Source organism: Vombatus ursinus, unplaced genomic scaffold (genome assembly GCF_900497805.2).
Source record: "Vombatus ursinus unplaced genomic scaffold, bare-nosed wombat genome assembly UNPS02014821.1, whole genome shotgun sequence".
Lineage (NCBI taxonomy): Eukaryota > Metazoa > Chordata > Mammalia > Diprotodontia > Vombatidae > Vombatus > Vombatus ursinus.
Window position 1 is genome coordinate 41,112,564 of NW_020954599.1, and position 14,303 is coordinate 41,126,866.

At 37.0% G+C, this 14,303-nt stretch overlaps 1 protein-coding gene across 1 annotated transcript in view; it reads left to right on the top strand.

Annotated features, from left to right (window-relative positions):
• Positions 1 to 14,303, top strand: part of VEGFC (vascular endothelial growth factor C) — a 155,916-nt gene that overhangs the window by 121,584 nt on the left and 20,029 nt on the right. Inside the window, exon 4 of the mRNA XM_027837635.1 lies at positions 13,524 to 13,675. Coding sequence (XP_027693436.1) covers positions 13,524 to 13,675 — 152 coding nt within the window. The remainder of the gene's footprint in view (positions 1 to 13,523; positions 13,676 to 14,303) is intronic.

Consider the following 14,303-nt stretch of genomic DNA (forward strand, 5'->3'; position numbering starts at 1 on the left):
CTCTCTTGTTCTCTTTCCCCCCTATTTTCCTATAGGGTAAGACAGATTTCCATACCCAATTGAGTGTGTATGTTATTCCCTCCTTAAGTCAAATCCTATGAGAATAAGATTCACTCATTCCCTCTCACCTTCCCCCGTTTCCCCTCCACTGTAAGAGCCTTTTCTTTTCTGTTTTTTTGTGAGATAATTTACCCTGTTCTACCTCTCCTTTTCTTCTTCTCCTAGTATAATCCTCTCTCACCCCTTAATTTTATTCTCCAGATATGACCCCTTCATCTTCAACTCACCCTGTGCCCTCTATCTATCTATATATATGTATACATACATTTAATTTTTTCCCTCCAACTACCCTGATACTGACAAAAGTCTCATGAGTTACAAATATCATCTTTCCATGCAGGAATGTAAACAGTTCAACCTTAATAAGTCTTTTATGATTTCTCTTTCCTGTTTGCCTCTTCATGTTCCACTTGAGTCTTGTATTTGAAAGTCAAATTTTCTATTCAGCTCTGGTCTTTTCATCAAGAATGCTTGAAAATCCCTTATTTCACTGAATGACCATTTTTTCCCCTGAAGGATTATACTCATTTTTGCTAGGTAGGTGATTCTTGGTTGTAATCCTATCTCCTTTGCCCTCCAGAATATTATATTCCATGCCCTGCGGTCCCTTAATGTAGAAGCTACTAAATCTTGTGTTATCCTGATTGTGTTTCCACAATATTTGAATTGTTTCTTTCTGGCTGTTTGCAATATTTTCTCCTTGATTTGAGAACTCTGGAATTTGGCTACAATATTCCTAGGAGTTTTCTTTTGGGGATCCCTTTCAGGAGGAAATTGGTGAATTCTTTCAATTTCTATTTTGTCCTCTAGTTCTAAAATATCAGGGCAGTTTTCCTTGCTAATTTCGTGAAAGATGATGTCTAGCCTCTTTTTTTGATCATGGCTTTCAGATAGTCCAATAATTTTTAAATTCTCTCTCCTGGATCTATTTTCCAGGTCAGTTGTTTTTCCAATGAGATATTTCACATTGTTTTCTAATTTTTCATTCTTTTGGATTTGTTTTACAATGTCTTGATTTCTCATAAAGTCACTAGCTTCCAATTGCTCAATTCTAATTTTTAAGGAAGTATTTTCTTCAGTAATCTTTTGGACTTCCTTTTCCATTTGGCCAATTTTGCTTTTCAGGGCATTCTTCTCCTCATTGGCTTTTTGGACCTCTTTTGCCATTTGGGTTAGGCTAGTTTTTCTTGTTTTTGCAGTTTTTTTTTTCTTTTTAGGCAATTGGGGTTAAGTGACTTGCCCAGGGTCACACAGCTAGTAAATGTCAACTGTTCGGTCTGAGGCCGTATTTGAACTCAGGTCCTCCTGACTTCAGGGCTGGTGCTCTATCCACTGTGCCACCTAGCTGCCCCCGGGTTAGGCTATTTTTTAAGGTGCTATTTTCTTCAGTATTTTTTTTGGGGGTCTCCTTTAGCAAGCTGTTGACTTGTTTTTCATGATTTTCTTGCATCACTCTCATTTCTCTTCCCAGTTTTTCCTCTACTTCTCTTACTTGCTTCTCAAAATCCCTTTTGAGCTCTTCCAAGGCCTGGGACTGATTCATATTTTTCTTGGAGGCTTTGGATATAGGAGCTTTGACTTTGTTGTCTTCTTCTGGTTGTATGTTTTGATCTTCTTTGTCACCAAAGTAAGATAATATAGTCTGACTCTTTTTGCACTGCTTACTCATGATCCTGGCCAATTACTTGAGTTTTAAACTCTTTGTTAAGGTAAGAGTCTGCTTCCAATGTGGAGAATGTACTGCCCCAAGCTTCAGGGGTTTGTACAGCTGTTTTCAGAGATACTTCTAGGGACCTGTAAATTTTCAGTTCTTCCAAGGTGGTATGATAAGGAGTGAGGTGTTTCCTCTCCACCACCACAACAAGCTCCACCATGCCAGCACTCCCCCTCGCCCCAGGCCCCCCCTCAGATCTGTGACCCAGATCCAAGCACAGGCAGAGCAAGAGATTCCTGCCTCAGCACTGGCAAAGAGATTCCTTCAATCCCTCTCTGATCAGCCACTCGATTTCCCCTCAGTCTGTGGGCCAGAAGCTCAGGAGGCAGCCACTGCCCCAGAGGCCACACTCTTGCGGATTTGCGGGTGAGACCTAGCTCCTTCTTTCACGGCAGTCACAGACTTTTCTCATTGACCTTCTAAGTTGTCTTTGGTGTTCATGGGTTGAGAAGTCTGGAAACTGCCACAGCTGCCTGCGATTCAGTCCTCTGAGGCCTGCTCCAGGTTCACTGAGGCCTGAGCACCCAAGCCAAACTGCACTCCTCTCCCCGCCTGGCGCGATATACCCTTCTGATCAACTATCCAGGTTGTCTTGGGCTGGAAATTTGTTTCACTTTGTCTTTTTGTGGGTTCTGCTACTTTAGAATTTGTTTAGAGCTATTTTTTTTGCAGGTATTCGGAGGGGTTTGGGGGAGAGCTCAAGCAAGTCACTGCTTTCACTCTGCCATCTTGGCTCCACCCCCAATTTTTAACTCTTATATCGGTAACTTAGTATGATTATTAATAGGGCAGCTAGGTGATACAGTGGATAGAGTGCGCAGCCTGGAGTCAAGAAGACCTGAGTTCAAATATGGCCTCATATACTTACTAGTTGTGTGACCCTGAGCAAATCACTTGACTCTGCCTCATTTTCCTCAATCTTTAAAATGAGTTGAAGAAGGAAATGGCAAACCATGCCACTATTTTTGCCAAGAAAAACCTAAATGGGATCACAAAGAGTTGGACATAACTGAAACAACTGAACAAAAATCATTGTTAATAATATCTATTATTATGCTTGGATGACCCCAGAGGCTATTGAATTGTGTAAGACTATTTGCTGCTGTTTCAGAATAGATTACCATAATGTTTCAGTTCTTTGGCTCCTCTCAGGAAACTGTTATGATTTTCTACACTCACTTCTTACTCCTGACCACTGGTCAGCTTCTAGCCCCTTACCCTACCATTGAATCTGTTGTAGCTGCCTCTACTCTTCATCTCTCATGTAAAATTGAGCAAAAATTTATTTCATCCACTTTTTTACAGAGTAATGTAGTTGGGTTTTTTAACATCTGTCTTTTTGTTGTTGTTGTTGTATTGTACACAAATAATTTTTCACCTCCAGAATCATTGCTATTTTTGATGGTTAATATTGCCAGCTGGATAAGTAGGGTTTTGCTTTATATGTATTTATTCATCAAAAGGAAATAAATCCCTGGCACAAAAAAAAAACCCTTATTTTCACTACTCTGGATCATAGAGCATTAGGACTGGAAGGGGCATCAGTGAACATCTAGCTAGTCAAATATCCTCATATCACAGATACGGAAAGGAATTCCCAGAAACATAAAAGTGGCTACCCATGGACACACAGCTAATTGGAAGGAGAGTTGGTACATGAATGAGGTTCCTTGACTTCTAACTCTATATTCTTTCTATTACACTATGCTAACTCTTGTAGGTGCCAGATTAAAGTTATCACTAAATGGTATATGATTAAATGTCAATAGATAGAAAGATGGATGAATAGATAAATGAATAGATATGTATATGCAATATATACATATACTTACATACAGTGTAGACCTGAAATGTAGTGGTAGTTACAAACTTTTATGGTTAGATCATAATACTGTTTCTTTTCTGTTTCTAAGTAAACAGGTACGGTTCCAGAGAAATGATTTATTCTTTTCTAAAAATAATTATGTCCTTTCTTCCTTCTTTTGGCTCAGTACTTCCACTGACTCAATAAGTATTTCAATTATGAACTATAAAGAGATTTCTCAATTCAGATGCTTTTGCCAAGCAGAATCCTGGCATATTTACAGGGAAAAGAGAAGTTAAGTATGAAAAGTAAGGGGGAGGGAAAGAGAGTGTGAAGCTTTCATTTTTTTTCTATCAGAGTGAGAAAATGACAGCTACAAAAAGTAATGAAAAAAAAGTAAAGAAAAGTGAGAGAAGGAAAAATATTTAATGAACAACACTGAAGATCTAAGCCTTCTACACCAATTAGACAGTTATTAAAGTGGCAGCACATCATGATTTCATCTCAGCATAGTGGATCTTCTTTCTATGAATGCTGATCATCAGCCCTCTAAGTATTCACGAAATGGTTTTCATGGCTTGTTACGGTTAGAAAAAATTAAGTGCCCTCATGAGCTCTCTGCTCTTAGGCCAGTCCTCAGCCAATGGATAGATATCTCCAGATCCATCCTTCAAACATTCTAGTTTAGTAGGAACTGGTAGAGTTTGTTCTCAACTATCAGCAATTTTGAGACCCAGTGTGATCACCTCTATGTCACAATGAGATATTAAAAAGAAATGTTTCTTCTTTATCACAATGAGAAAGGGATTCACTTTATACTTTACTCACTAGCCCGGTAGAACTGCAATTTTCAAATGAAGTATGTCCAATAATTGTAAACAGATAGGTTTTTTTTTTAAATAGAAATATTTAACTGATAATCTTGCTTGATACACATTTTCCTCATAATTATACATTTCCATTTTTGTTGCTGTTGAGTCATTTTTAGTGGTGACTCTTCGTGACCCTATTTGGGCTTACAGTCTACTGAAAGAGAAAAAATGAATAAGGGTGCCACAGTCAAACCTTCCGTGTTGTTGAACCCCTAACCATCTCACAGGATTCCTGGCATACTATGTGCTGCACAGTACCCTCCTGTCATGAGTTGAATTAGAGTAACAGTGGCGGTGCAGTGGATAGCGTGCCTAGGCCCACAGTTGGGAAGACTCATCTTCCTGGGTTCAGATATGGCCTCAGACACTTACCAGCTGTGTGACCCTGGGCAAGTCCTTTAACTCTGCATTAGTTTCCTCATCCGTGAAATGAGCTGGAGAAGGAAATGGCAAGTCACTCCAATATCTTTGCCAAGAAAACCCCAAATGAGGCCACAAAGAATTGGACATGACTGAAACAACTGAACAACAACAAAGTGACAGTGTCAATCAGTAAAAAATCAATTTATTTTTAAAGTAGAAGTGAATATAAATAGAAGTTCAAATATTTACTTCTGACACCCCTAAATAATTGTCCTGCACTTCCCCATAGGTTACATAGATCCTACTTTAGAAAACTGTGCTGTAGTCTCGACTATCCCAAATCCACTAGGTAATTTTTGCACTCTTCTTTCTCATTCTGCCTATACAGATCTGACTGTTTTTCACAGGTCAGGAAAAAGCATTTACTTTAGTAAAGTGCCATGGGGCCAGCTGTAAATTAGCTGGTTCTAATTTTTAATTGAAAGTATTTTGCTCATATGCTGAAACTAAACCTCAGGGCTGTGTTTGTTTGCATGGTGAGAAAATATCGTAGGAGCTGACCAGTCTAGGTCAATGAGTAATTCAATAAACATGAATTAAACACCTACCCTGCATAATTCTTTCCTAACAACACTCCACAGTTTTAACAGTACAGAATACTTTACTGATAAGAACATGTTGCAAGTGGCTGAATCTGTATGCAAAAACAAGATAAAGCTATTTTAAAAATAGAGAACATAAGCTATATACACATTACAAAATAGTGTCAATCCCCAAAGCAAGGAAGTGATCAATGTGAGGTGAGAATACTTAAGGAATAATTACAAATTAGATATCATAGTCATAGAAATCTACCTGTATACCCCTAGTGAGATTATTCCTAGAGTGTAGCTGTTATAAATGAGTTTATTTGTCATATTCATGCTCCATATAGACTCCATCAACTTAATTTATTTCTATGTTTATGGCACGAGGCTGGGTGTTCTGCTAGTCACCAAGTACTTAAAGCTTCCCTTCTCTTCATTACAAGACTACACGGCCTCTCCTTTGTCTTTCTGTCCTTGTATCATTTCTCCTACCAAATTATAATGTTATCTAACCAATCCAATTGTTTTGTTGAGGATGAGAAATAGAGAAATGGGAAATTCATAATATCAAGAATCCCGTTATTGGTGAGGGGATGTCCTCCCAGTCACCCAGACTCAAAACCTAGGTATCTTCCTTGACTCCATACTCTCTCATCCTCACATGCAATCTAATGCCAATTCTTATCAATTTTACCTTCGTGGCATGCCAAATATGCTTCCCTCATCAGTCAGTCAATAAGTATTTATTGAATGTCAGCTATGTGCCAGTCACTAAATACTTATCTCAAGTAGCTCTAATGAGTCTAATGCTCAAGTAGTCTAATGAGAGAGGAATCATGAAAACAACCATGAGCAAATAAGACATGCACAGTACACACTGGAAGTAATCAAGAGATAGAAGGCAATAATGTTAAGGGTTAGCAGGAAAAGTTACTTGTAGAAAATGGGATTTTAGCCAGGACTTGATGGCAGCTAGGGAAGTCCGGAGGAAGAGATGAGGAGGGAGAGAATTCTAGGCCTGGGAGAGAGCTGGTGAATATGCTTAGAGTCAGGAAATGAAGTGTCTTGTATGAAGAACAGCTAGGCTGGTGTCTCTGGATCTAGGGACATGTGCTGGGAAATAAGGTATAAGAAGAGCAGAAAGGTAGGAGAGGGCCAGGTTGTGTAGACTTTGAATGCCAAACAGAGGATCTTATATTTGATTCTGGAGGTGACAGGGAGTCCTTGAAGTTCATTGAATAGGGATAGGGGAGGTAACATAGTTAAATTTGTGCTTTTAAGAAAATTGATTTGGGGGCAGCTAGGTGTTACAGTGGGTAGAGCTCTGACCTTAGAGTCAGGAGGACCCAAGTTCAAATCTAGCCTCAGACACATAACACTCACTAGCTGTGTGACTCTGGGCAAGTCACTTAACCCCAATTGCCTCACCAAAAAGGAAAAAAAAATTATAAAAAAAAAAAGAAAATTGATTTGACAGCTGAGTGAAGGATTGACTAGAGTGGAGACAGACCTGAGGAAGGGAGATAAAGCAGCAGGTTACTGCAGTTATCCAGGAATTAGGGAATAAAGCCCTGAGCCAGAGTAGTGGCAATGTCAGGGGTGAAAAAGGGATACATAGGAGAGATGTTATGAAGGGAAAATCAATAGGCCTTAGTAACAGAATGGATTTTGGAGGCAGGAAAGAGTGAGAAGTTGAGCATGACACCTAGGTTGTGGTGCTGCATCACAGCAGGTTTTCATCCCCTCAAACCTGAAAGACTGCAAAGCCTGCTGGTTTATCTTCCTGACTCAAGTCTCTCCACATTGCATGCCATCATCCCCACTCCGAGAGCAATGCAGGTACAAACCTCCTTGGCTCCCCAACACTTCTATTAGATCTTCTAGAATCAAATACAAAATCCTCTATTTGGCTTTTAAAGCCCTTCATAATTTCCTCCCATTCACACCTTACTCACCCTCATATATTTGGCAATCAAGTAACACTGGCCTCTTTGCTTTTCCATCTCCAGAGTCTAGGCATTTTCACTGGCTGTCCCCCATTACTAGAATGTTCTCTGCTCTCATCTTAGCCGCATGACTTGCCTGGTTCCCTTCCAGTCCCAGCTAAATTACTATGTTCTATAAGAGGCCTTTCCAGACTCCCTTTAATTATGCTATCTTTCCACTGTTGATTATTCCAGTTTATCCTGTATATATCTTATTGTACATAGTTGTTTTCCTCTTGTTTTCCCATTAGATCATGAGTTCCTTGATGAGAACAGGGACTTTTTTTGCCTTTCTTTGTATCTTTAGCACATAGTAGACACTGAGTAAGTGCTTCATGACTGACTCACTATTATTGATATACATACATATAAGTCTATGCATACAAGTGCAGTGGAAAGAGAATGCTGGACCTAAAAGACCTGTGTTCAAATATGGCCTTAGACATTTGACCATCTGTGTGACCCTGGGCAAGTCACTTAACCTCAGAGTACCCCAGTCTCCTTCCTCATCTATAGAATGGGAATAACAATAGAACCTACCTCCAGGGTATGTTGAGAGACTAAAGGATTTTGTGCTATGTAAATATAATTTCTGTTATTATTTACTCCTCTTCCTTCCTCTCGCTCTGCCTCTGTCTCTCTCTGTCTCTATCTCTGTCTCTCTCTATCTCTCTTTGTCTCTCTCTCTCTCTCTCTCACACACACACACACACACACACACACACACACACACACACACACACAGTGGTTCCCATTCATCCTTGTCTCCAAACAAACATTCCCTTTCATATTTTCATACAGTTATACTTCAGGACCTTGCGATTGAGGAAGTATCATGTTTTTTTTTTCTTTAGTAGATCAAAAGATAAATGGAAATAGAAACTACTACTTTATAGCTGTTGCTAAGCAAAGATAAACACCCCATTGATTTGAAATATCACTATATTTGCCCTCTTTTTTGATGGTGAGAATGGAGCATCCAATACATTACTAGGAAATAGCATTAAATTGCATCTAGGAGGCTGGGTATTAGAACTTTTCCTGTTACCTTATGTTGTGATTTTTCTAGTGTTACTGGAATGAGCAGATACTTTTTTTTTAATAAAATAGATTTTGGGGGCAGCTAGGTGGCGCAGTGTGGATAGAGCACTGGCCCTGGAGTCAGGAGGACCTGAGTTCAAATCCAGCCTCAGACACATAACACTCACTAGCTGTGTGACTCTGGGCAAGTCACTTAACCCCAATTGCCTCACCCAAAATAAAAAAAATACATTTTTTTTTAGCACCACTTAACACTTTAAAGTACATTTTTTAAAAAGGAGCATCTGTGATGGTCCAAGGGACTCTCAAAAGTCTTCTCCAGCGCCACATTTTAAAAGCATCAATTTTGTGGCACTCGGCTTTCCTTAAACTCCAACTCTAACAGCAATACATTGCTACTGGAAAAAAAACCATAGCTTTGATTATATAGACATTTGTTGGCAAGGTGATGTCTCTCCTTTTATATATACTGTCCAGATTTGTCATAGCTTTCCTTCCAAAGAGCAAATGTCTTTTTATTTCAGGGATACAGTTGCCATCTGCAGTGATCTTTGAGCCCAAGAATATAAAATCTGACACCGCTTCCATTTCTTCTCCCTTTATTTGTCAGAAGTGATGGGACTAGTTATCAAGCTCTTGGGGTTTTTTTGTTAAGTTTCTCCCTCATCAAGAAGCTTCTTAATTCTTCTTTACTTTCTACAGTTCAGGAGGAGGTATATTTTTCTATGCTCTCCATTAAGAAAATTTTGTTGTAGCTTGTTTTTTGGACTGTCTATCCTTCTTGATCCCATTGGCTCCTATTACTAAATGCTTAGTTGTCCAGTGATGTATTAAGACATAGCCTAAACATTGTACTTTGTGTGGATCACTTGATACATTTCACCATCTGATGTCAATTTAATTTTAGTTTTTATTTGTTAAAACATAACAATCAGTAGATTTGTTCCCTTATCTTGATCAGTGATTTTAATAAGCTACCAAAAAAACCCAAAAAAAAAACAACCTTTCATTTTCCTTGCAACTGAAAGAAATGCTCTGAACATTGTCATTTGGCTAAAAGAAAACTACACCAAATTAACTTCCTTTCTTGCTAACTCTTCCAATTTTCTAGTCTTTCCATAAGCTATCTATCACACCATATACCTCTTTTCTTTTAATTCAAAGTGAAGGGTTCACTTTCTTCTGAATGTTTGCAGTCTTTATTCCGCAAACATAATCCAGACAGACTTTGTTCACTAATTACCCTTGCAATTATTTCCTTTATCTGTACAGTTATTTTATGTGTTTCTATTTTGTCTCTGTGTGGAGATATGCCTTGTTTCTTCTTTTATAGTACTTAAAACTATCATGCAAGCACTTGTAAAATAAAAGAAACTTACTGAAGTAGCAAGTGCTACTTTTATACATCTCAAGGTTCTTTTTCCTGTATTATCTGGCATGCTATTCTCCCCAGAAAGACTGTACATATATACATACATATATACATATATGAAAAAATATGTAGAGAGAGCAGAAAGAGCACCTAAATGTAAGAATACCTTTGTTTACAAATATTTGTTGAATTACTATGTTTGTTGAGCAGCCAATGAAGCAGGCATCATTCTTCTTACGGCAGAGCTTTGCATAAATGTCTATTTCATTTACTCTAAGTAGATGAGGGAAATCTCTCCCTATCTTTTTTCATTAAGTGAAATAAAATCTTTGACTCCCCCCCCCCCGCTTTTTTCTCTCCACTCAAAATACTGAAAGAATAATTTGAATTTTAGGAAAAATTGATTTAATACCATGAGATGCATATGATTTAATACCATGAGATGCATAATTTCAACGGTGTGGTATTTTTTCCATCATCACCACTATTGTTCAATATTGTACTGGAAATGTTAGCTTTAGCAGTAAGAGAAGAAAACGAAATTGAAGGTATTAGAATAGGAAAAGAAGAAACAAAACTATCACTCTTTGCAGATGATAGGATGATACACTTAGAAGCCTAGAGAATCAAGTAAAAAACTACTTGAAATAACAAACAACTTTAGCAAAGCTGCAGGATATAAAATAAACCCACATAAATCATTGGCATTTCTATATATTACTGACAAAGCCCAACACAAGAGAAAGAAAGAGAAATTCCATTTAAAGTTACTGTAGACACTGTAACACCCCCTCCTCTCTATTTTTTCAGATAGAAACATTAGAAAGGAAAAAAGAAAAACAAATATTCATAGTCAGGTAGCAGATTTCTCAAAGGATTTTCACTTACTTGATCTTTATTCTGCTGATGAATGGAGTTGGAGTTGTGGGTATACCAGCCCATGCTCTCTGAACACCTATGATTAGAGTACTGGACTTGGAGCCAGAAAGACTTGGCTTGAAATCTTACCTTTGGCACTTATTAAATCATGTGACTTTTCTTATCCTCAGTTTTCTCACATATAAAATGGGAATAATAATCACTTTTGGAGCTATCTCGCAGCATTATTGTGAAGCTCAAATGAAGGAATGCACATATAGTATTTTGCAGACTTTAAACATCATAGAAATGTCATTAATTGGTTCCATTCTTGATGTTACTGTAGTTCTCTCAGGTGTACTGATCTACCTTATGGCATGGTTTATCTCCATGGCTAAGATAGAATTTCTCTATTAGAAGGAAGGAAACAAGTTACTCGCTATGTACCAAGCACTTTATAAATATTATCTCATTTGATACTCACAAAACACTGGGAATTAGTTGTTATTATTAGCATTCTTGTTTTACAGTTAAGGAAACTGAGGCAAATGGAGGTCAAGTGAGTTACCCGGGGTCACACAGTATAAGTGTTTGAGGCTGAATTTGAATTCAGATCTTACTAACTCCAAGCCCAGTGCTCTATCCATTTTGCCACCTTACTGTTTCTAAAAATAAAACTGGACAATAGCTATAATGCTGATCTTTATTAGTATATTCTTATAACTTCCTCATTCTGCATGGATAATATTTGTACACAGAAAAAAATATCCAGAAATATAGGAGCAATTGGATGTTTAGAGTAGCTAAATCTTGTAGTGACATTCACATTAAAAAAAAAGTTAGAGTTAGCCTGGTATAATGATCTGAGAAGACACTTATGTAGTGCAGTGAATAAAATGCTGGGCCTAGAGTCATTAGACTTTAGTTCAAATCCAGCCTCAGACACTTAGTAGCTGTGTGACCCTGAGCAAATCACTTAACCCTGTTTGCCTCAGTTTCCTCATCTGGAAAAATGAGCTGGAGAAGGAATGGTCAACCACTCCAATGTCTTTGCCAAGAAAACCCCAAATGGGATCATGAAGGGTCAGACATGACTGAAATAACTGAACAACAATAATAGACAGAGAGCTGGCCTCAGAGCCAGGAAGAAATGAATTAAAATCCTACTTCTAACTCATACTAACAGTCTATATACCTGGGGCAAGTCCCTTAACCTCTCAATGGCCTAGACAATTCTGTAAGTCTCTGTGTCACAGAGAAGATGCCAACTTGAATTTGTGAAAAGATTTCCTTATCTGGGAATTCCAAGTACGATAAAATCATAGGTCCAATTCCTAACCCCACATGAAAAAACATATAAGAAATTAAATCTATGTCCTAAATGCATGTCATAACTGGCCTCAAAGTGAGGAAGACCAAGATTGAAGACCTGTCACTATCATATAGTAGTGGCCCCTTTCAGCTCTCTAAAACTATTGCATATGGTTACTGAAATGAATCAGTAAACGGAGTTTCAGTGAAAAATAATGTCCACAGTTGAAGCTTCCTATACCAGTGGAATCTTAGGTTTGCCTGCCCCAAAATATAGCCACCTACCTCTGCCACATGTATGTACATATAGATATGTATGCTTATGTTTATATACATGAATACATATATTCAAATATGTACAAAGATTTTTTTGAAAGTCTATATGTATGTATGTATGTATGTATTATATATTTTACAAGTGTAAAAATAAAAACCGAGTCAAGAGATTTGGCTTGGAAAAACAGAGTAAGGGATGGGGATAGATTAACCAGTTTTGCCGTTACCTAAATTATTGCAGGTAATTAATGCAACCCCATCCCTAAATCTGTCTTCCAAACCAAATCCCATCTCTAACTTCGAGGTCATAGCAAGTGACTGGAGGGCACATAGCTTTCTTAGTTCTAATGGTATTTCCATTATCTCAATACAAAAAATGCCAGTATGAAAAAAGTCCAATTATAGTTAAAATTTCAAAGTCTAACCTCATCAGGCATTTAGCACTTCATTTCATTCTGTGATATTATTCTTCTGGAATTTATATTTAAAGGTTCTGGAGTTTTACTTACACATTTTCTTATTTTTATGTTTCATAAGAAATAAATATTCTTAGAGGAAAGAAAAATTGGAATTTTTTATGAATAGGAAATCCAAAACAGACTTGTTATGGTCTAAGATAATTTCATAAATCTCTGCCCTCGGCATTAAGTAAAATCCTTAAGATTGAGCTTACTTTCGTTCACTATAACTGAAACTTTTTTCGCATTAAAATATCATTGTCTGCTCATTAGTAATGCATGTTAGTAAGCATTCATTGCATTCTTTTTTATTTTAAGATATATTATGAATAAGTTCTCAATGTAACAGGAAACCTTGTAGGGAGATCATGTAAAACTGATCCCAAATCACAAAACAAATTGGTAACTGAACTCATATTATATTAAATTATATCTATATTAATTATTATTATATTATTATATTATATTAAAATTATATTGAATGTCTTGAGTTAAACCCATTATTGCTATAAACTCATAATTTGGTAACAAGATGGATGCATTTATAATACTTTTCTAAAGGTTCCTTTAAAAGTATTCAACATTTGTTTACACTAAAATAAATGTCCAAATTGCTCCTATCACTAAAAAGATTTTAAATGTTCACTACAATGAGATAAAGATGGCAAAAAGTAAAATATTCTAATATAATATTCACAGAAGTTAAAGGTATATTATCACATGTATAATATTTAATAAAAACAAAATAACTGAATTTCCATTACATTTGTCAACAGATTCTATATAATTGCTGCTGCTTCTTTTTTTTCCTTTTCTCTGTAGCTGTTTGAAATTACAGTACCTCTCTCCCATGGCCCCAAACCAGTTACCATCAGTTTTGCCAATCACACCTCCTGCCGATGTATGTCTAAGTTGGATGTTTATAGACAAGTTCATTCAATTATTAGACGTTCCCTGCCAGCGACACAGTCACAGTGAGTATGAGCTGAGTCTTCATTTCTGAATCCTCTGCCGCCAATATGAAGCAATCTAGAAAGTCACAACTTGATCAGAGCAAGCCTTGGGGAAGTTGCCAATTTGCTTAATGTACAAACTAAGGTAAAGTCAAATGTACAGGATGCTATAAAAGTATAATTAAACTAATAATATAGTTATAATATATAACACATATAATACATATTATAGTATATACTTATAATGTAGTTATGAATAATACACACAGCAATAGGACAAAATTAATAAAGCAAAGCACTCATGGATCCAATGTCCTAGTACTTTATAACAGAGAAATTATCGTATCCATATCAGGCCTTCTATTAAAGAAAAAACATCATGAATTTGATTTCATATCAAAATCATTTGTACTTTGATTGTTGTAGGATGTATGGCTTCTTTAATGTAGGTTCTGATGCTAATAGCACATATCATAGTGCCTTTTAGCAGAGTATTTGCAAGTTTCTGCAGCCAGTTTAGTGAGGAGTCTTTTCAAACTTATGTGGGCTGATCCTTGGATAACAGAAATACATTCTTTTGCTGGACCTCTCCTTAAAACCTTTCCAAATTTGTAGGACCTGCTAGAACTTGCACTCCTTTGGCATATCC